Source organism: Haemaphysalis longicornis, unplaced genomic scaffold, assembly GCF_048455015.1.
Source record: "Haemaphysalis longicornis isolate Haplotype H1 unplaced genomic scaffold, Haemaphysalis longicornis Haplotype H1 scaffold_5, whole genome shotgun sequence".
Classification (NCBI taxonomy): domain Eukaryota; kingdom Metazoa; phylum Arthropoda; class Arachnida; order Ixodida; family Ixodidae; genus Haemaphysalis; species Haemaphysalis longicornis.
Window position 1 is genome coordinate 58,970,263 of NW_027526385.1, and position 23,109 is coordinate 58,993,371.

Here is a 23,109-nt window from a genome sequence, read left to right on the forward strand (position 1 = left end):
AAATAAATAAACAAAATTCCACCCAAACAGAACTGACTTCATTGCAAACACTCAGGATCTTGTTTGAAGGTTTATAAAACTCCCTCCGTAACCTTGCAGCGCTGGATGACATCGCAAACAAGTGGTGCCTTAAACAATGTGATTTTGCCCCTTTTTCTGGCCGCTAAGTGGTTGGTAGTGGAATAATGTCCTATGGCCGTGAATGCATACCATAAAAGACACCAGTTCTGTGCTTTTTTTGTCATCGAGTGGACTCTCTCAGTAGCCGGAACACCTGATAAAACCGAACAAATGTTTTAGGTCTTCACAGGTTCCATTTATCGAGATTTTTGCTACATTTTTGCTTTGGTTTACACGATTTTTTATCTAATTTGACCCTGCCAGGATTTCAATTAACGAGCAGGCCTGGTAATAGGTGCCCAAATGAGACAACAAATCAATTATCAACGCTTGCTTGTGCTTTCTTAGTTAAACATTCAAAATATAAACCTGACAAGTTAGGTTTTAGAAAATGGTGATTTTTCGAAATAAACTTAGATGTGAGTCAGTGCTTAAATGAGGGCAGATTTGGGAGACAGTGTTACCCGGAACCCCGGTTATCGATTACCTACAATCCGTAGTGTGGTGAGACCGTTGTAGCCTTGCTGGCAGAAAACAAACCGTTGCAAATTAGAAGTACATTAGCTTGCAATGAAACCCCCCCCCAGCCACAGTCCAACCTTTGCACGATCATAAAAGATTCCCGCTTTACTACTGCCCTTGTTCCAAGGCAGTAAGTGCTGTATAAATAAATGAAAACGCGTTTCTTCAGAGGGACATCTGGTCGCTGGAACCATGTCGCGGCCAGACTTAACTCTCTGTTTAAATGACAGCAGAATGCAGCAGCTAAATCATCACCGCCTGCTTGTAAAACAGTGTACTCACCATGGTTTTTGCTCTCTTGTAACGTCCACAATCAAAAAAAAAAAAAAACCCTCTGCGTAAGACTAATTTCTGATAATACGAACAAAGTTTTAAGGTCCCTTCGAGTTCGTCTTCACGGGAGTCTACTGTACTACGAAACAGCACAAGGAAGACCTAATGCGCAAGACAGTGCTCGCGGTAGAGAATAAAAAGTCATGGCGCCCTTCATTTTTGTCCTACTCATTAACGAGTACGGTCGCAGGAGTGTGTGGCTTTCCCACATTTGAGCGGTGTTTGCGAGTTGGCGGAGTGTGGACGTGGCGCTTCTCAAGCTACGTATTGCGTGCTTCGGTTTGTTCCAAGCATTTGGTAGGGTTCAACAAGGAATGAGCGAAGTTCTCACTTTTTCGGACTCAATTTTTTGTTAAGCAATCGTCTATTGTGAGACGCATTGCTGACAAACATAAAATCAGCAAGTAGCAACACACGTTTAGGAACTGACACGCCGCGGTGAACTTACAGCACAACCGAAACTGTGCAAAGAACGCCCCTTAATTAACACGCACGGGAAATCATGCTACCAGCACTTTGAATATACTACTCGGCTGGAAACCAAATAAATCTACCAGCAGTATTTCAGCAAATGTTCAACAGGCTTCACGGATAAATACTCCCATTCACCGTGCATGCATGACGACGTGCGATCAAACAACACACAGTATAACATCGCGCGCATCAGAAACGTCACACCCAAAGCACCCCCGTCGTGTTTACTGTTATCGCACGTGCTGCTAATGACCTTGTTGAGAGGCTCATTACCGGCGAAACTCGCTGCGGGCCACACGCTGCAATCAGCTGGGGCGATTGACAGGTGACGACCACGCTGGGAATTGCAATCGACGGCGGGACGCGCACGTTACACGGTAATAAGAGACGCATCCCGACGACGTTACTCCCTCGGCAAGTACCGCGCACACGGTTACGCTTGGTAAAGGCACAGGATATGCGCCTGGTTAAGTCGCTAACTTGTTCGACTGCTGAGGATCCAAATGCCAGACGAGACAGCTAAACAGCAGGAAAATAACGGCACGTGACCCGGCGCGACCAATGGGGGCTCGTCTTCGCGTGACGTCACATGCGCAACCCAAGTGCGCGGGCTGGAAAGAGGCATCCAAAATGCCGTCGACTGCTGATGCGAAGGCTACGCTGCCTACTCAAACGGAGAAACCAAACCACTACAAGTAAGTTTCAGGGCTTGTCAGGGCTCCCTGCGAGTCCCAGCGACGCGAGGAAGGCCGTGCCGCCATCCAACGCCGTCTCCCTTGGATGTTTCAGCTACCTGAAGGAGTTCCGTGTCGACCAGTGCCCGCTCTTCGTGCAACACAAGTGCACCCAGCACAAGCCGTTCACATGCTTTCACTGGCACTTCAAGAATCAACGACGCAGAAGACCCGTACGGATCGCTCGGGACGGCACCTTCAATTATAGTCCCGATGTGTACTGCACAAACTACGACGAAACGACGGGAATTTGCCCCGATGGTGATGGGTGAGTCGGCTGACGTTCTCGCGTGCAGCCATGTTATGCTGCGGCCACCAATTTGTTTTGACGGGCGCTTTGCGGAGCCTTCGCGGCTCCTCGTCGCGTCAACATCGCTCTCAGCGTTTTCTGTGGTTCTTCTAGAGCGCGTTGACGCTGAGTTCGCTCGTGGCGGTGACTCGCGTGTCGCGCTAAAAGCGCTCCAAAGTTAGACATGTGCGTACTAAAGGCACTTGTAAACAATGTCGGCCATATTGTTTGACTACGCCATGTTGGCGCGAACGGTGACGTAACGCGGCCACTGGCCAATCGGGGCCGCGCTCTGCGTGGAGCTCCCCCATTTCGTGCTCTGAAAACATTTTTCGGGAAAAAGAACCGTCGTTACGTGATTGCGTACTCATAAATCGCGTCATCGACGGAGGCCGGCGTAGTTCGTGGTGTCTGCCGTGTAGTCTAGGGCAGTTGTTACGCAAAGCCGCCTTTCTCGTAGCCCGCTGACGTGCCCGTGTGGGGAAATGGCCGAAGCCCGCCGCTGTGGCGTTGCTCGCGCTCTCTTTTGTCGCTTATTGCTTTTTTTTTTTTTTTCCCCACCCCGTCTACTCCTTCCGCGATTCGACGATTCCATTTTCGCATGGCAACAACAGCTGTTCGTCGCGCCTGCTGGCAGGACGTCTGGACGACATCGTTTTGGGGGGCATCGCCTTTGAAGTCGTGTGCGCCGACCGTTTATTATTCCGATCGTATCGGCTCGAACGGTGAACAAACATGTAGCCGGTCGCGACGGCGGTGTATCGCGCCTCTGCCCGTTACCCGAGTTTTCCTTCTCATTTTTTTTTCTCGCGCATTGCTGACGTTGCGGCGTTGCAGAAATTTCTCAGCCGTTTGTCGGGCCCCCAAGTAGTCCGCGGCGTGTTTTTGTCTAACGTAGTAGCGTCCGTCGGAATCATTCAACCAAAAAAATGACCTGTCGCTCTACTTTAAGCGTAGTTACGTCGCGTTGTTTCCCGCGCCCTGCGATGTACTGCGCCGCTCTCTTCAAGCATATGAATGGTAAAACACCAAGATGAAACTGTTTTGGCGCAGATAGTAGCGTGACTGAGTGGTTTTGTTTACTTCGGCGACATTAGCGTAACAGGTGTGTTTACCTTCGTACAGCTGGGGGCTTGGCTGAATACAGTGTTGTGGGCTGGTCGTGCCGACGCGACCACTACCTCACGTCTGGGCCGTGTCTGTCGAGGTTATCTTTTGGAGTAGCGGCCGAGACAATCACTTTGTTTTGTCACGTCTAGTTGACAGCTGTAGCAGCTGGCTGGGGTGTGAAATCTTTTATTTACTTTTTTTTTTTAAGCCTGAGGCTGTATTTTTACATTATAAAGCACAGCACAATAGATTGTGGCATAATTGCAGACCAGAATAAATTTGACTTTATCACGGTGTTGATTAAACGCAGAGATATTATGCTCGGAATTGAACTGTGCACTATGTTATGGAGGATAGAGGACGCAGCCAAAGAAGCGAAAAGGGGGTTGACGACTGAATGTGTATTGAATAAAGAAATTTTTGAATCGAGACAAGTGTGAACATTCCAAACTTTGAGAATTAGTTTACATCGAATGATAGGTGTGGTGTTGTTTATGGGTAGGGGCGTTGTTTGCCGGCCTTGTAAATTTGGGAGCAAAAAGTGGGTGTTGTGACAAGTTTCAACCCAGAGAGGTAGGTAGGTATTCTCTTTGTAAACAAGAAAACGTCATTCCTCAGTATTTATAACTAAACGTTGACTTGTGCAGAAGGCATTACAGTGGAAGAGGTGGTACGACAGTGCGTAATTTTCCACTAACATTATTACGAAGACACCCTTTTTCGAGCAAAAAAAAATTATTCAGTACTATTTGGAAGGGAACGTCTACCTGCGCCAAAAGACATGACTGCGACGGAAGAGGTACATGACACGATGTGCAACTTTATTGTGAACGTATCACACTTATGTACAACCGTTACAAAAGTAACAAATATACAAATTTTCTTTTCCCTTGTGCCCTATGACACTTTTGAGGCTCATGTCACAAAGTTGCATTATCATGATGATGAATCAAGTTGTCTCGAAAAGGGCAGTTCTATTTCCGTGAGTGTCAGAGAGGGCGTGCTAACACAAAAACCACCTGCACGCGCCATCTTGTTTGCCTCTACCTCGAATTGCAACAGCCTCAACAAAACCAGGCCGTTAAGCGCAGCAGGAGAATTTTTGGCAGTGCGGTCTAAACGATTCCACCCTACAGGCAACATGCTAAGGTAGAAAGTCAAAAAGATAATCCACACCAATGTAATGGCAGAACTCAGACATTACTCGCAACGCAGGACTTGCGGCACTCACTGGCATCCAGTTGGACATCCACGCTTTCGCATTCACAATTTCTAGAATGTGATTTGGTGTCCAGTATTTTTTTGTTTGTTTTAATTACACTGGACTAATTTTGAATCGTGTACACGCAAAGAAGCAAACCTTAGGCCTGAACAGGAAATTCCTCTGGCTTACTGGAATGACTTTTTGGCCTCACTGCTTGAGAGAGTAGCTTGATAGCGGTTGGGACATCCCTCGAATCGCAGGAAGCTGCTGCGGAGCACGAAGTCGCGGGTTCGATTCCCAAATGCGGTGGCCGCTTTTCCGATGGAGGCGAAAAGCAAAAACACCTATGTGTACGAGATTTCGGCGTTTGTTAATGACCCGCAGGTCAAAATTAATCCGGAGCACTCCAGTACGGCGTGCCTCATCGACTGCATTCTGTCGGCGTGTTAAACCCCATAATCAATCAATCGAATTGCAGGAAGCTAGAATGGCAGGACGATACCGAATACCATTCTTCAGAATTGACTTGCAGGTGTTATTATATTTTTACTCAAAATTTGAATATTTGCACATTCCTCCTGAGCTCAGGTGCATGTAAACATCTGCTATATAAGTAGAATCGTGCACACAAAAGGGATGAGGTAATTGGGAAGCAGTAGCCTGCGTTGACATATAAAGCAGACGTTTCTATCTTTGTTTTCCCTGACTCGTGTGGTTATTGTGTTGTGCTGGCTGCAGTATACATTGCAGCGTGCCTGAGTCATTGAACCTTGAAGCATAGCAAATGCAACTGTGAAGTGTTAAAACAAGTTTTTTAGTCGAAGAGGGTGGATGGCTTACTTGGCCCCAGATTGAAATGGGAAATGGCCGCCACAACATCTCATATGTCAAAAGCACAGAAGGTGCAGTTTGCCCTGTTTTTACCACCTGTTTGCCTTCATATCGAAGTTGCCCTCGGCGCCACGAAGCAATTTTGTTCTGGCCAAGGGAGGTTTTCGAATCCAAGGCTGCTGACAATACAGCTGCTTAATTAAGAGGCCTGGAACAAGAAGCTGAATGATTAATCTCAACTGGTTTAATACAGGACTCATCTTCATTGGGTTATGTCACTTGACCATGTTTCTTCATGTAGTTAGTTCCTTGGGTAAGAGCATTCAGCTCTTATGTAGGAAAACGCAGGCTCAGGGGGCTCCTTGCGGTCGGTGTACACCTATGGGAGCACCATTGGGCCCACGAAGGCTTTCAATTGCAGTGCCTGAAATTACGTAGTGTTGTTGAAAGCATTTCTAGTCCTTCGTAAATATGCAGCCAAATATCAGTGGTAAGAAAGGTCATGAATGCATTTGGAGCAATGGACTGACTAATTCCTTCTGGGACGAGGGCCAGGCTTTCGATATCGTTGCGAGTGCTTGTCTGCTTTTGTCCTGAAGCAGCACCTACTTGAGGCGCTCTTCAGTTTTCGCCGGCCTTTCTCCCCCCCTTTTTTTTTTTTTTTTGCTAGTGACGCTGGATGGCTGCCGTGAGGCACGCGCTCACGCGCGCTCGGCATTTTTTAATATATTTTTTTAGCTTGTTATGTGTTACGTGTCACACATTATTGCCAGCTACAACAGCTCCGCTGCTGAAAGACAGCCCAGTTTCTGAAAGTGTGCCGTTGTGGGTGAGACCATTCCGTGCTCCGTGGTGTGCACGCACACAGGTGCCGGTTCCTGCACCGCACAGCGGGGGACACGGAGCGGCGCTACCACCTGCGCTACTACAAGACGGGCATCTGCGTGTACGACACGGACGCGCGGGGCAACTGCGTCAAGAATGGCCCCCACTGCGCCTTCGCCCACGGCCTGCACGACCTACGCTCGCCCGTCTACGACGCCAAGGAGCAGCAGGCCTGCCTGGCCGGGGACGGCAGCGCCTCGGCCAATGGGCCGGACGACGCCACCAACGGGGGCGGCCCCAACAGCCTCGACAAGGAGCGCAACGCCCTCAACGAGGACCCCCACTGGCAGGGTGCGTTGCAAGGGAGCTTTCTCTCTCTCACCTCTTTACCTGGGGCTTCTACTGGGCCCCTGACCCACCACGGTGGCTAAGGCGGTGGGCTGCTGAGCCCTAGGATGCGGGTTCGATCGCAGTCACAGTGGCTGCTTCTTTGATGGAGGCGGAGCATAAACACCCGTGTGTCGAGAAAGGTCCCCGGGTAGTCGAAGTTAATCCGGAGCCCCCCCCACTACGGCACGCCTCATGGCCTAGGGGTAGCTTCGACACATTAACCCCCACCCAGAATTTGAATTGAATTTGGCCCCTGCATCTTTACGGGAACGACTCGGTTATGACGATAAAAACTGTACAGCACTGGTTAGCTCAGGAAGCCGTCTGGCGACTGACATAGCCTTCATCGGCAGTGCTTTGTTGTCTTGGGCGTGCCTCCCCTGTGTTTTACTCTTTTTCGTCTCGTGTATTGGGGAAGGGGGCGCAAAGTCTCCATCAGCTCAGGTTGCCGCTCCTTTGTGTGTGTCTTCATGGAACGGTAGGCAGGTGTGGATGCTACGACACCAGAGTCCCTGTCGCAATAGTCATGTCATCAGCGAGGAGGCTGCAGGGTTCCTTCCCATGGAGGGCAGGTGCCTGTCGGCTTGTTGGTGGCTATTTGCCTACGGCTTGACCTTGAGGGCAGGGCACCGCCACGTCTGTTGTAGGATAAACGTTTGTGACACCTGCTTAAACGGTTCGTCCACCTGCCCGACAGGATGTGCGGGTGCTGATTGGCCGCTATGTCTTCCCTTTGAGCCCTGGGCTGTTTTATCTGAGGGGTGTAATGTGCCTTCCTCTTGGCCCTCCCTCCCTTCCCGCAGACACCAAGTATGTGCTGACCAACTACAAGACGGAGCCGTGCAAGCGGCCACCCCGGCTGTGCAGGCAGGGCTATGCCTGCCCCCAGTACCACAACAGCCGGGACAAGCGGCGGAGCCCCAAGAAGTACAAGTACAGGTGCGTAGTAAGGCTGTTACCTTGCCAGATATGGGAGCAGTAATGGGGGGCAGAACTGCCGTGCAGTGAAGCAGTTTGGTGCACTCGTTGCCAATGTCTCCATTGTTATTGGCTACATCTACGTGTTACACTGTTAGCTATTTACAAGTGAATAGAGAGTGGAGCTACATTCCGTTGTTAGGTCTTGCATATATTGTACAGAAATATTCTGCCCCCTCCTTTGACAAATGTTTAATTGTTAGGTACGCCACTGCCAGGTAAAAGCAGGGAACAAGGGCCGAAAAATCCGGGAGTATAGGGGGTTGAGCGTGAGCGTGACCCCGATGGTGCAGGTCAACGCCGTGCCCCAACGTGAAGCAGGGCGACGAGTGGGGGGACCCGGCGAACTGCGACAACGGCGACAGCTGCTCGTACTGCCACACGCGCACGGAGCAGCAGTTCCACCCGGAGATCTACAAGTCGACCAAGTGCAACGATATGCAGCAGGCCAACTACTGTCCCCGGGGGCCCTTCTGCGCCTTCGCCCACGTCGAGAAGGAGATCTCGGCTGTGCGCGACCTCGGCCCAGACTACTCCACCAACCTGGCCGCCATCCTGTCCAGCGCCCTGCCCTCCTCCTCTGCAGCCTCCAGCTCCGCGGGGGCGGCGGGAAACGCCTCCACAGCGAACCATCAGGTGGGTGGGAGAGACGGTCGGAGGACGTGCGCGGCCCCTTTCGGAGAACACCAGTCTTCCATTCGCAATGCACGGCTTAAGACGCCCAAAGATGCGGGTGCGATTCTGGCTGCGGTGGCCACTTTTTAAGTGCAGAGCACTTTCGGGGCTCGCCTTGTCATCGTAGCTCGCTCGCTGGATCCAAGTAGACCCACACGGCGTTCCTTCGTCGTGGCGTAACCCAGAGGGTTCGAAAGGGAAGCCCACTGGCGCTTGTCATTTATCTCCCCGTTGTTTAGCGCGAAGAAAACCGCAAGTACATTTGAGGCAAAATATACACAATTAACCGGCAGCGCCCGCATTCGTTTAGTTAGGAACGCTCGTTGGGTTGGTTTTTATGATAGTAGGCAAAAATAAGTGGCAGTGCGACGCCGGCTCCCACAGGTTTGGCGGTTTCTGTGTGAAGTGAGGCTTTTAGTGCTGTGCAATAATGCGTAGTCACTCGGGGTGTCAAATTCATTGAAGGTTTCTCTGCCCCTTGCTGGCACAAAGATGCGGGTTCAATTCCCGGCCACGGTGGCCGCTTTTCTGATGGACGTGGAAAGCAAAAACGCCCGTGTGTACGAGGTTTTGGCATATGTTAAAGATGCCCAGCTGGTCCAAATTAATCCGGAGCCCTCCACCACGGCGTGCCTCATTGCCTGTGTAGCGTCGGCGCATTAAACCCTAATCAATCAATCAATCACTCAATCAATCAATCAATCAATCTCTGCCCCTCGAAACGTCTGCTGCTTGGTTTCTTGGTGCATTCCCCAGGCTGGTGACTGTATAGCGAATGACCGTGGCCAAGCCCCCTGCTTAGTGGGTAGTTCAGTCTTCTAGAAAAGACAAACGAATTAGTCCAGCGCTTCATGTGTCGAGGCTGGGGGAAAGAAAAAGTGTTTGAGTGCTCTAAGAAGTGCCAAGTCAGTGTTACAGAATGCCTGGTTCTTTGTTCGAATGGATCTTTGTTGTTAGTTGCATTATAATTGCACACTTCTCCTGGCATGGTGGCGTGTACCACTTTCTCTTGGTGCTCCTTTCTGCCTTGTGGCGGCTAAAACATGCCCTGTGCCGAAGAGATTGTGACTACGTGGGTGCTTCTGACACTGGCAAAAAGCACATTGGGTTTCCAGCTGCTGATGTCAGAACCTTTGTAGAGGGTGTCTGGAAGAATTTTTCACTGTTTGTTAAGCAAGGATTTGAGGGGGCTTTTGTTGTATTCTAGCTTGGTTTTCAAGCTTCGTCGCTGTCTGGTAATGCTTGTTTGTCACGGCGAACCCAAAGAAGAAAAGCCATTGCACTTCGTAAGGAAGAGAGACGGGACGCGGTGTACTTTTTGCGATCCGTGCGGCTTGCTCGCGGACTCAGTGGTGCCGTCGTCCCCTCGTTGCAGGCGTCTTTAGGGGAGAAGGCGTGGTATGCGGCGCAAGCAAACGACTGTAGCAACACCCCCCTGCCCAACCCCATTGGCCGGCCCCGGTCGTATAGTTCTTCTACTAACCACTCGTCCGAGTCGTTACCGCTTCACCAGAAGGCGCCAGGCTCTGAACGAGAAGACAGAGAGGTGAGCCCTTCCATACCGCCGCGCTGGGGACGAGGCCTTTCGAGAGCTGTCTTGGCATTCTGGGGCAACGGTTTTTGTCCCAGAGCTTCTTTGCAGGGCACAGCTGGAAAGGGGCATCTGTACAGTCAATAGCTGTTTGATGGAATGCTGGCAGTGTTGTGCTGGTCGATATTTATGCTGCCCTCTTACAGTGGGGGTACTGTTCTCGACTTGTGGGAGTTATCAGTGAATGCACTGTCTTGTCCAGGAGTGTTCTTGTCCTGACTAGCGGCAAGGTTTGTCATGTACTTCTGGCTTAAATGTGACAGGTGGGGCACTTGAAGCATGTCAACTGTTATATAGAGCTAACAAAAATAACACTTTAGATCAAGCTGACGGATCCACGGGTGATTTCTGGAGTAGGGAACAGCCCCCCAGAGGGGTGTGCGCAATGGTATGCCGAACGTGCTGCGTAAGCCTAGAATAGTCGAGGCAATAAAAATTGTGGTACGGAGGGCACAAGCTTTGCTCTGGCAGAAGAAGGGTGACTGCAAAAGGGCCGACACACAGGAAGCGAGGACAGGTGCAAAACATTGTTCGTGGCTACCCGTAGCTGAATGGGTCCTGTGTGCCATCGTGTCGGGAGGGTGCACGGCTTTTGGCGCGCAAAATTTCGAAGGAAAGGAACAGCTACGTTTCGGGGGGCCGACTGCAAATGCCTGGAACCCGGAATTGATTGAATCAGAATCGAGTCACCCGCCAGAAGTTTTCCTGGGGTTCTGTGCGAGCACCATAAAGTGACCTCCCCCCCCCCCCTTCCCCCCTCACCCACGTTAGGCGAGCATCCGCAAGCAGCTCAAGGCCATCGACAACGAGCCCATGGCGGACCCACTGGAGAAGGCGCGCCTTAAGCAGGACGTGTGGCTCGTGCACGGGCTCACGCCCCCGCCCATGAACGCCTCCTCCTCTTCCTTCTACCACTCCACCAACACCGTCGAGTCTGTGGTCGGTGAGTGATCGTGGCTGCTTGGAGACGCGTTCTTCGTGCAGTGAGGCATGCGAGGCTAGGTTGCCCTTAAGGACGCCGTTATGGAGAATACGTTGGCATGTGGGCAAATGCCATTTGTAGTAGTCCGTATATGGGTTCTCGGAGTGACCTGGCTGGCTCTTCGGCGTAAGCCAGTGTGCCAGCTTCCGGTGCGTCAACCATGAGGTTCTCCGATACGAGAACACAGAAGACAGCAGGGCCGAAGCAGAGCCTTTTGGGGGGGGGGGGGGGGGGGGGGGGGGAATCTTTGAAGGAGCACAAAACTCGGCTGCATTCACGATTCACACCATCCGTCCTTAACTCTTTCGCTACCGCAGAAAATTGACCAATTTTTAGGGGTCCAAGAAAACATTTTTTTTCCTGCTAAAAAATAGGTTAGGCACTAATTGCAGGAGCAGAAAATGCAGATTATTTAACGGCCTTTCCAATAACACCAGTTTTTTAAAGGTTTTCATATATCATAGTTGTAAAAAAAAATATCAAAATCAAAATTTTTGTCAAGTTGTCGAAAAAAATGATAAAAAAGGAGTTGTGTATATCAAACCACCGGTAGTAGAAAAAAATTAGAATATACATTTTGTAGGGAAACATTTCAAAAACACACCCTAAAAAAATGTCGACTTGCGCGGAACAGTTTTTCAGATATAAAAAAAAAATGTTAGCACGCACGGTGCTCGTGTCATGCGGTGAAGCCCAACCCCTTATTCAAAATGTGCAATTTCGGGTGGTTCCCTAGAATAAATCTGGCGGTTTGACGTTATCAGAGGCACCAATTTGCCCCCACATAACGTAAAATTATCTTGTCAATGGCTGACTTTGCATTTACAGCGAGCACAATATTTGGGACAAGCACGCGATGCGGAAAAAAACATGCATCACGTTGAAAACGGAACGCTGTGGTTGATGCTTGTTGTCGTTCACGGTCAATTATCTCTCAAAACATAAAGCTGAGCTTTATTATCATCTTCTTACTCGCAATTGTAGCTTTGCTCGCAAAAATGAGGTACGATGAGCTAGAATCGTGCCCTGCGATCTTTGGCCGAGTAGCAGGTGCGCGCTGAAAAAGATCAGCACAACGAGCCTCCTCTTTTGCAGCGCCACCTAACATTTTTCAAATGAAACAGTACAAAAACTTATCAGAGACTCCATCCGAATAGACAGTTCAACTAAGCAGCAACATTAGACACCCGGATATACCCTCGCATGGAAACGAAACTGGAAGGCGAACAGCTGGCAGTATAAGGCCGGTTTGAAGCGCTGTACTCGGCGGAACAGATATCTGGCGACTGAGTGTGACCTTTTGACTTGCATCAAAGTTCTTATCACAGAAATCGGGTTAGGGTGGGGGGAAATCAGGAGCGCCGTGCTTTGTTCGAGGATCAGTCGCGGACGCTTCAGGCGCCATGGCAGGTAGCCTTGAAGTTGGGTAACTGCGTAGTAGCGCTAAATATGAATCTCGCGGTGCAGAAACGAAACCGAAACTGTTGTAAACTGTTTACGAATGGTCCTGGGGTAAGTAGAACTACCACAGTACTTAGAACAACTTGCGCAAAGGCAATAAAGCTGCCTAAAATCATAAAGTAGCTTTGCGACCAGGCACTGCTTGACATTTTCAGCCGATTTCTGGGATTATTACTGTCAGAGCGCGAACCTGACGATTGAAAATCGTTTGCTAGTTCCCCATTCACGCCCTGATACCAAAAAACAAGCGCTGGTGCAGAGTAATTACGAGTTGCACGCATTGTTCGTTGGTAGCCGTGACGCGCGATGACCACGCCCCTTTTCCACACCCAGGTGATTCAAAAGCGTGTCGAAAATCATGTTTCCGTTGCAAAAATGAAAACAAAACTGATTTTGAAAGGCCATTTTCTGATCTAACTCTGAACGGCTTTACTTGTTCGAGAAACGCCTGGAACGCTATGAAAAGGCGCTCCCAAAAGTATCGATCAAATTGATCGATTTTGATAGGCGCGGTAGCGAAAGAGTTAAGTGATCATAACGCGAGGCACTGGCAGCTAGCTCACGACAAAGATAGCCCACCTGAGGTGCTTCGTGCCCATCTCGCACGCATTTGCGACCCTTTCCTTACACATGCGTTTAAGCAGTGTTGCCTTGCGTTGCGTTCTTGGTGCATTGTGCGTCTTCCTAACGGTGCGCACGCCTAATCGGTGTCGCGGATCTTCCTGACTCCCACAGTGTCTGGCCCTCTTAGGATAGAATCAGTTTGTACACACGTGCACGTGTGTATGCAATGCACAGAGCATAAAGAAAAAACCCCTTGCAAACCCGTAAACACAATGCGGGTCTTGTTTGCCGTGGCAGGGAAGGTGGTGCACGCTTGTGTTGTGAGTGCCCTCGTGGCGTCCGCTGTTGCAGGGGTTGCCCTGGACGACCTCAGCCTGGAGGACATCAACGTGGAAGCCTCCATGGCCTCTATAGACAAGGACCTGGAGAATGACTCCAATCCCGTCAGCACGTCCATAACGCAGGGGCTGACCAGTTCAGGTGAGTGGCCTGTCTTCGTTCGAAGTGAGGAAAAAAGGTTATTTCTTTAATTATGGCTGAAGCTCGGAATTTCTGTATGAGCAACACTCGATTGTGGTGCTTCCTAAGTAGCCTGACAAATAATTGTGACAGTTTGTAGTAAAGGTAGGGAGTCTGAAAAAAGAAAGAAAGAAAGAAAAGAGAAGCCATCCGTGTGCCATAAGTGGTGGCTGTACGAGATGGTGCATGCATTACTCTGCTGTTTCAGTAGTGATGGCTGCCGACCCCACCTTCCTTTTTTTTTTTCTTTTTTTTTGTGTGTATTGACAGGTGTGAGTAGTGTAGGACATGAGAGGCTTGAGAGTGGTTACTCGGCCTATTTCTCATTTTGTATGTCAATGTGCACTTGGGACTGCCAGAAGTGGAGACGTCATTTAGTGCAAGTTTGCCCCCGTCTTGCTTCTAGCTGTAGTTTAGAGAGGACTCTCATTAACGGATGACGGGGGCACAACGTTACAGAAACAGTCTCGCGTTGCCTGTGTTGGTTTAGTCTCCTTTAGTTCAGTTCCTTGCCTGGTTTGAAGTAGAGTCGGCTGTTTTGGTACTGCCCCCCCACTCCCCCTGCCGTCCAGAGCTGCTTTTCCCTGCTCTGAGGGTTGCCCGTGTGCCCGTGTGTGCAGGCCTGCTGGGCAGCTCGGCGCCCATGAACATTCCGGGGGCCAGCGGCATGCACTGCAACCGCAGGCTCGGGGGCAACATGTCGCCCCCCGTGGGCTCCCTGCCCCACAGCCTGGGCCTGCAGTCGGCCCACGACCACACCATGGACAAGGCGGCGGCGGCCTTCTACAGCCACTCGGGGGGCTCCTTCTCGGGCCCCAAGTACCCGTCGGGGGGCTTCCCGGGCATGTACGACTTCAGCCAGGGGGCCGCCCTGTCCTCCCCGTCCTCCTCCCACCTTCTGTGGGACGACCGCATGGCCCCCAAGGCGGGGCCGCCGCCGGGGCTGCACCAGGCCCCCATGCCGGGCTCCTGGGAGGAGGGGCTGGTGCAGGCGCGAGCCGTGAGTGCTGCTCTTCTCTCCCTTCTCCTTCTCTGCCTACTTTCAGACGGCGGCAGCCGCACTTTGGCTGAGCTGGATGCGAAGCCGTTTGTGCGCAACGTAAGGTGTGGAATTTTCCGCGCTAAGTCGGGAGTGAACCTGTTGAGAAAAGCTATCTTCGTGCCTTCACCGGTATCGATACGTGTGCACTTGGAACCTGGGCACAGATGTCCTATCTGACAAATCCCGACTTCAGTGGACGCTAAGTCCTTAGTAGTTGTGTGGGTACTAGTTTCCGGGGTACTAGTTTCGTTGTAGTCACGGTGCCCTCTCACGTGATCTGAATGCTTTCCCCGTTCGAGAGACAGCGGTGTGACACGTGGTGTCCCGTTCCCCCGTTCCTCTTGCGGCGGCAGGTGTACGAGGCATGGAAGCGGGAGGTGGAAGAGGCCAAGCACAGGGAGAAGGTGGCCGAGTGCCAACGAGACGAGGTAGGCTGGGCTTGTGGTTGCCCTCAAGAGACCCATTCTTTGTGCAATCTGCCTCCCTTTTAGGGTGGTGTAGTAGTCGTACTAGTAACAGCAGTAGCACAACTTGCCCTCTGTGCAACGGTAGCCTGGCAGTCGGCGTGCATGTGTCGATGCTTTGCCCACAGGGCGCGCAACACTGGGATCAGGGTAATATCAAGTGGGATGCTGTGCTGCAGTTGTCACAGGCACTGCATTGCAGTCTTTACGTGGTGTAGCCATTGCAACGTGCACTGAGGCACTGTGTCTGTCAGCCTGTTGGGCTGTTGGTTTACCTGTTAGTTCGTCGGACGTATCGAACATGTGCACCGCCTGCCCATACGAATTCTGCCCCCCTAGAGAGAGAGAGATGGCGGCCCCCCCATTGTGTCCCCCCTCCCCCCTTTCTTCTTCCCGCGTTGGCAGGCCCTGGGCCAGGTGACGCTGCTGCAGAAGGAGGTGGAGGCCCTGGCGTCCGGGCGGGTGGGCAGCTTCGGGCCCCTGCGGGTGCAGGAGCTGGAGAAGCTGCCCACCGCCCAGCTGCGCCTGCTCCAGGAGCAGCTGCGTGCCGACCTGGACTCGGTCGACAAGGTAAGGAAGGAGCAGGAGTCTCTCCCTGGGCTTGCTTGAGGGGATGGGTCGATCCGGCCAGCTGACCTTCGGGGCTGGGTCCTCTCTGTCTGCAGGCGCTGTACCAGCAGCAGTGCAAGGGCGGCGGCAAGTGCCTGGTGTGCCAGCAGCAGAGCCGCAGTGTGGCCCTGCTGCCCTGCAACCACCTGGTGCTGTGCGCCGCCTGCGCCTCGGTCACCACCAAGTGCCCCTACTGCAGCTGCGAGCTGGCCCGCTCCAGCCTGCCCATGTCCCTCTAATGGGCAAGGAAAGGGGAGGGCCCTCTCATCGTGAAGGAGGAAGGCCTCGGTGGCGGATTGTCTCGATGGTGCAAGCAAAGCGTACGAGTAGGGGAGATTGGCCACCCCCCTTCAACTCTCCATTGTCTGCGGGCTCCCCCCCCCCTGCGAGTGGGGCTGTGGTCCCCCACCCCTACCTCCCTAAGGGTGTGCCACACAAAGTTCGGATTTCTAAAACTAGACTGGGACGGTCATACGCGTGCGGCGCCTCGCGTGTGCATTGCTAGCAGAACATGCCACCTCATTAGAGTGTGAGTTTTCGCAGGCAGTGCGTGCCTGGGGTTGATCTAAAACTGGTTTTCGATTCGTGTGCTGGCCGTGGGCAGGCAGGTTTTTAGAGACACGTGCGGACGAACGTGCGTGCAAAAAATTATCTGCGTCGCTTGGTACCTGTCGCTGGTTGTACATCCAAAGATGCGCCGGTTTGAGCCTGCTGGGAAACTATTCTTTGAAAGCGATGCTGGTCGCCAGCAGTCTTAGGCTCGCTCCTGGTGTTAAGATTGTGCCCAGTTATTGTGGCAGTCCTTATGGGGGGGGGATGGAAACTCTTCTGCAAAAGTTTATATGAATTGGTGCTGGTCACTGAGGAGCCAAGGCTAGCCAATCCCCGTGTTGGCGCTATGTCGGAATTAGCCCAACCTGCCACGTGCGGTGCCATTGGCAACCACGGGCAGCGCACGCACCGAGTGTTTTTAATTTTAATCGTAGCAATCGACGGATTTGGCGTGTTGGTAAAGGGCACCTTCTGTACAGTAAGGGTTGCATTAAGGCTGAAGAGAGAGACAATGGTTGCTTTGGGAAGTAAATATCTTCTGGGCACCTCTGGTTTATTGTTGGGCAATGTTGAGATGCATTGCTCGAGAGGTTGAGGGCGTACTCTACCACGTATTTGCAGGTTGATTGCATCTTTTTCCTGGTGCTTTGCCGCAGGAGCCACTTGCTGCCAAAAAAATGTGCCAGTCAATCGAAAGAAATTAACTTTGATCTGCTTCGAGCACCAGTTAAAATTGGGGCAGCGAGCTGTGAAAAAAGGTCGGGGCTCGACATTTAGAGTGAGATGTGTGCTTAATTTTCTAAGCTGCGAAAGACAGAAGGTGCTCTGTGCCGGCGCGCAAAAAGCCGAGGTTGCTGCTGTTGCCACGGCAACGTACAGGGTCAATGCCAAAGCGGCACGCTTTCGATGTTATGCAAAAAAAAAAGTTTGCAAATGTTTCCCTGAGCAGTGGCCGGAGAGGAGAGAGGGGAGAGAGCACCACCAGCTTTCACGCAAAGAGCAGTGACCAAAAGTTTGATGGCATTGCGTGCGCTGGGGTGTGTCTCGCTGCGAGGGGGTGGGGTGGAGGAGATTCAGGCCGTCGAAGGCGGGACTGCCTTTCCGCTCCTTGTTTTTTTCAAAGTTTCCAGCTTAGCTAGGTTAGCTTTCTTTTCAAATTTGTCTGTGCCGTGTGTGTTCTCCTTGTGCACCAAATGTCCCGCTTCGCTCCAAAGTGTTTCCCCTTTGTTTGGCTTGTCGTAACGAGGGCTCGGAACAACCTACTGGGTGGCAACAGATCGTGTGCAGGATTGTTAGAAGTGCACAGGAACGGATCGTGGTGTTTCGATTGTGTGTGTGTGGCATCATCCTGTTCCTCAGCCTCCGAAAGTGAGGGGGTTGAACTGCGATTACAAGCTCGATGGAGTGCGCGTGTTGCGAATGTGCTCGCGTTGTCCTGTATTGTGGCTAGAGAGCCGGCCTGGCTTTGGTCGGCTCAATGCTGTGCGGTAGTTGGGTGGCTGGTTGCTTGGTTTCAGGCCTTTCGCGGTACATTTGAGGCCAAGTGTGAGGCCCACTTGGGAGAAGCTGTTTGTTCCTTGTGCTGCGAGTTGATCTTGCGTGGCAAGACGCCGTTTGGTGGTGTCACTTGAGTGCAGCAGGCATGAGAGCGGGAGGATGTTTTTGAAGCGTGTTAGTGTTTGCAAACAAGGGTGTAGCCTGTTGTGTATTGTCAATGCCAGCGCGTCTGTTGCAGACTTACGGGGCATTGGCTTATCTGAGAAAGGTGTGTGACGAAGGCTATTCGGTCCTGGTGGCTAGTTTTTTTTCCTCCTTTAGTTCCTCCCTTTGTGTTGAAAGTTGAGTTCCGCGTGGCATGCCTTTGTGTGCGGTATTGTCACCTCTTCTTTGCTGCCTGGTGTGTGTGCTGATCCGTGAGGTACCCTTCTACCCACCCTTTGCTTTGGTTGCGCATTGGCTGTGTCCCCTGTACCTGTGGGCTTCTGCCCAAGTTTTTCCCGGTCCTATCTTTGTTCCCTTGCGCTACTCGGTGTTTTTTATTTTTTTCCCCCCTTGCTGTAATATGCACATGACGCGCTTTGAACCTTGCCCAAAGCGCGGGTGACAGCAGCCGAGGAGGGCGTGGCGGCGGAAAGGAGGCAACCTAAGTTCCTTCGCCCTAATTTTGCGCCGCTCTCCTGTTTCGTCGCAGATGTAGAGCCCCCGTAGTTGTTTGCAGGTAGCCTGGGGCTGTTTGCAGCCCGAAGGTTTAGTGCTACACTAGCTATTAATGGTTATATAGTAGTAATGTATTTATGTATATCTATTGTATGTATACTATCGGCGGAAGAGGGCCCTTGGCTGCCTCGGTGAGGGGGTGTGGTTACCTTTTTTTTTTTCTTTCTCGAGGTCTCCTTCCCTGCTCTTGCAAAAGAGAGGGGCGGGGGGCATCAAGCATGTGACCAGAACAACTTTACGGTTGGTGAGGAATAAAAAAAATAATAATTTAGGAGTTTTCACGGAGAACGGAGCAGGAAAAAAAAAATAAGTATAGGTGTAAATGTCAAACTAACAAATTGAATGCACAGTTAGGTCATTTTACTGTTTTTTTTTTCTCTCCGTTTATTTTCTTCCATAATCAACGATGTTTCTTCTTTATTTTTATTTTATTTTTTTCTGGGAGTAGAGGCATAGTCTTCTCCTTTGGCATTGTGTGTGTAATTCAATGATGCCCACTGAACTTCTGTCTATCTCTCTACTCTCTCTTTCTCTTTCTTTATTATTATTTTTTTTTTTTCCATTTTATTTCGAAGACGACTTCGAGGTGTCTTGGAGGGGGGGACTTGGTTCAGTTGGGAGTCTCCGGAGTTCCTCCAAGCTATTTTTCTATTCCAATTTTCCCCCAGCGCCTCAGACGAAGGCTGCTTCACGTCAAACGCACAACTAACACGACTTCGCACAGTGGTTGGCTGTAGTCATTTTTTCTCTTCATTTTCGTCTCGTATCTTCTGCTCACTCGAGAAAACGCGGTTCTCCAAGTCGTTCAACGCACTTGGCCTGCTCCTCAGGTGTGAGGCGCGAAGGGACTCCGCGCTTTTTTAGTTTCTTAAATCGTTTATTAATTATTCTCAGAGGGACGAGCGTCGTCTGGTGCTGGCGTTGCCGCAATTTTTATTAATATTAATATTATTATTATTCTATTCCACTGGGGCGGGAGAACTTGACGGGTTTTTAATTGCTGTACATAGACTTTGACCTTGACGGCGCCACTTCTTCTGTATCCGCTTTCATACTACACGACGAGTGGCGCTTGTCCCCGACACAGGCCGCGATAGCAGCTGCGTGCGAAACAAAACGCGCACCAGTTGCGACGCGCGGCTTTCGCGGGAAGATTGTACACTGGCATTACACACAAACTAGGTCATTATTCTAAACTTGTAGGAACAAAAGTACTAAAAAAATGGAAAAAAGTTTGAAAAAAAAAAGTTTTTCAATTTTCTAAAAAAAGGAATCGGCGTGCGTGTGGTTAGCACTTCGCTCGCACACGCACGCGTCTTGTTGCGGTTACCAAAAGGCTGTGGAAGCAGTACCGTGGTCGTGGCCGGGATGTCTAAATGCCATCAACACCATCCTGCTAAGGTGGTACGTGGTTTGTGCGGAAAAAGAAAAACGAACGAAAAAACTTGCTTGTGCTAGTTGGCGTGTATTAGTTAGTGCTAAACTTACTGACACGTTGGTGGTGTGTGCTCGACACTGTTCAAGTGCTTGTGTTGCTGACGTTGATTGAATTTTGCGGACACTGCCTCGCGAGTAAACTGTCGAATCTCCCAGTAGTGATGTCGAACTGTGTATGTGCCATTCTTCATCCGTCGTTTTGTGGTGTCGTAAACCTTCTCTCACCGACGCTGTAACCTGTAGCAGTACGTAGACTGCTGTCTACTATTTTCCGTTTGCGTAAAGATTGCAGGGTGGTGTTGACGGCATTTGGGACACTCAATGGCTGTGCGTGCAGTGTGTGCGCGTGCAGTTAGCCAGGTTGTGCGATTCTTGTTTTCTTTTTGTTTTCTCCTTTTTTTTTTCTCCCTCTCACCGGTTTTCTGTGAAACCATGTGATCTGTTTTCGATTTTTCGGTTTGTCGTGTTTGACTGCGTCTTTTTGGTGGTGGTTGCATTGCACGTGTGGCATTTCTGTGGGTTGTCGTGTCCTTGTTTGCCCCCCCCCCCCCCCCCCGTTTTGTGAAATCAAACCGCACGTTTCGTTTAGGTGCAGTGAATGTTGGTGAAAAGCTGCTCACTTTGTTTGTCGATTTAGGTTTTGGAAATTGTGTTACGTTGTTCAAATCGGCACTTTGAACTACGGCAAGTTGTGAAGCGTAGTTGTAGTGGTTAAGCGGGGTCTGGTCATTATGTGACAAACTGACACAGTGATCTGTCTGATTGACTAAGATTGGTAATTAACTGTTTGAATGGATGATTGGCTGCCGAGAGGGGGTATTGCCGTCATGAGGTGTGAGCTCACGATAGGAACAAAGAGAAGAAAAACTGCGTTTAGGAAAATTTTGGAGCTACAAAAACGCCTGGTCTCTCTTACTTGCCAGTCTGGAATTGCGTTCCGAGTAGGTCCTGCCCGTGCAATGGGAATTTTATGCGCAAAAAGAAAAAAGGAAATTCGGAGCATTCTTGGGCACTTCTTGGCTGTCCAAAGACGATAAATTGATTGAGGAGACCTATCATGTCCAAACCGTAGCCTGGAAAGAAAATCTAGTGATCACACAAATGCTCTCCAACTGCTGTGAAGTAACCAAGAATAGAGTTTAATTATGCCGGTAAGTTAGATGTGGGTGTTTTTATTATTTTTTTTTTTTTTTTTTGTTGTTGTTGCTCAGTGGGCAACCACAGGCCAGGTGCGAGTGCTTTGTGGGAGAGGCAACTCTTTTTGAGTGATGGCTGCCAGGTGCTGCACAAGAGACAATGAGAGGCTGTTTATACGCACATCCAAAAATCCATTTACACGTGGTTATTAGTGTAATGTCATTGTTTTCGTTAGTTGAAGCATATTCTTCGTTCACTGCCTTCAAGCGAGAGAGAGAGGGACAATTTATTACAATGGTTAGTGAGGAGTAAGTGCGTCGCCAATCGCAACGTGCTTTTTCTTCGTTTTTTAAGATATTTTGTTTTGCTAGGACGACGTTATTTGTAGCTAACTCGCACAAATTTATTTTGCTTAATTTTTTCCCCCCCATGTACCAATACATTTCAGCGGATGACGGCTTCGACCTCTGCAGAAGAGGGGTGGAGAGCGTCTAGCCCGTAGAATTGCCAACTTCTCGGAGCTCCCGTAACAAAATCGCGAAAAACCCCGAATCCTAAAAAACTTTCCCGCAAGCGCGCCAAAAAGACCGCGAAGGTTTTTCAGCCATAGGATCGAGTGACATTTTTGAAAGCCACTAAGGTGAATCACTGGGTGACGCTAGGCCGAATGTCAGGACCTGCGGGTTCTTTTTTTTCTTCTTCTTCTTATTTAACCTGAATACGGCGCTGTGGCGATTGGACCGATGGTGAAGCGCGCGGGTACCGCGGCGTCGGATATTTATGGACCTTTTTACGTGTACATAGGCGTCTTGTGCTAGGCTGTTTTCTGTGGCGAGACCTGGGCCAAAGCGGGGGCCAAAACACAGGCTCATAGGTAGATATTTTTCCGCTGGGGGCTGCGGCTATTTTTCTCAAATTGGAGTCTTAGCTTTAGAGGGTCTATGCAAAGCTTTTTTGCGTCTTGAGGGTCTCGGGGGAAGGGCAGAATTGGCTGGCTGGCCCTAGGCAAAGCGGGCTGGCTGCTAAAGAGAGAGAGAAAAAAATATATATATATACTAAGTTGCCTGACAAAGTAGCATTCTTCGAGATTGCGTCTCTTTTATCGAGTTTTTAGCGCCATCAGTTGTACCTACGAATCTCTGCTTGGTTCTTCGTCGAAAGTGTGGTCTATTCCGTTTCACGCCAAACGTTGGCGGTATCCATGTCTTGTAAAAGGCTCAGAAGTGACTGCAATGTTTTGGGTTGCTTGCTTTTTTTTAAGTTGTGCTAAAACAATTGAAACATCTTTTTTTTACACTCCCACTTTTGTGTTTCCTCGCCTCTGAGTGGTAGAAGAAGCCTGATGTGTTTTTCTCTTAAGTTTTTCAGTCGGGAATTATTACCTGTGCTCGTGTGGTTTCATTTTCTCCGTTGTGTGGAAAATTGCTGGTGCAAAGTGTGGTGGAATAAACATAATTGTGCGATGCTTGTGTTCACGTAGGATTATATAGTCCAGATGTTTATTATTGTGGCTTTTGTCCCTCTCTTCGTTTCTTTATTCTCTCGTCTCACGATGAATTTGTGTACTGAGATATTTCTTAAAAATTTAGGCATAATTATGTAAATAAAATCAACTATAGGATTTTACATGGCTTTGTGTCCTTCCGTATTCTCTAGCAGCTTGGTGTGGCTGCGATGGATTGATACCGTGTTTGGACATACGTAAATAGAATTAAGAAAAATGTGATTGAACTTGAACATTTTATGACTTGTTACGTGAACAATAGTTTGAGAGTGAAGTGCTGGGCAAGTTAGTTCATACTGTGCAAAATAGGAACCAGCGAAATAGATGCAGGACACGAAAACACAAACATGCATGTGTACCAACAGCTAGTTTATTTCGGAAGAAAAACAGACATTTATATTCGTTTCCTGTGCACACGCACCTTGGCCAACGTGAAGAAATGAAGTTGCGTAGATAAAAACTGATAGTCTTTATTCGTTAGGACCATCGAGGGGTTGTTGACACAAGTCTCCTTATTTTTTCTTATTAAAAATGTCTCGAGCTGT

At 50.0% G+C, this 23,109-nt stretch overlaps 1 protein-coding gene across 1 annotated transcript; it reads left to right on the plus strand.

Moving 5' to 3' along the window:
- The first annotated feature begins 1,978 nt into the window (after positions 1-1,978).
- Unk (RING finger protein unk) lies at positions 1,979-22,686 on the plus strand. The gene is made up of 12 exons (XM_077670504.1): positions 1,979-2,144; positions 2,239-2,451; positions 6,486-6,793; positions 7,636-7,771; positions 8,104-8,446; positions 9,861-10,031; positions 10,848-11,019; positions 13,435-13,563; positions 14,223-14,602; positions 14,998-15,072; positions 15,514-15,678; positions 15,774-22,686. The coding sequence occupies exons 1-12, from the start codon at positions 2,011-2,013 to the stop codon at positions 15,954-15,956; spliced, it is 2,409 nt and encodes an 802-aa protein (XP_077526630.1). The 5' UTR covers positions 1,979-2,010; the 3' UTR covers positions 15,957-22,686.
- The last annotated feature ends 423 nt before the right edge of the window (positions 22,687-23,109 follow it).

What these genes read in the sequence shown, in the direction of transcription:
- Unk (XM_077670504.1), top strand. Translation starts at nt 2,011, where the DNA reads ATGGGGGCTCGTCTTCGCGTGACGTCACATGCGCAACCCAAGTGCGCG. An exon ending in GAGAAACCAAACCACTACAA is followed by an intron (nt 2,145 to 2,238) that starts GTAAGTTTCAGG and finishes TGGATGTTTCAG; the next exon opens with CTACCTGAAGGAGTTCCGTG. An exon ending in CCCAAGAAGTACAAGTACAG is followed by an intron (nt 7,772 to 8,103) that starts GTGCGTAGTAAG and finishes CCGATGGTGCAG; the next exon opens with GTCAACGCCGTGCCCCAACG.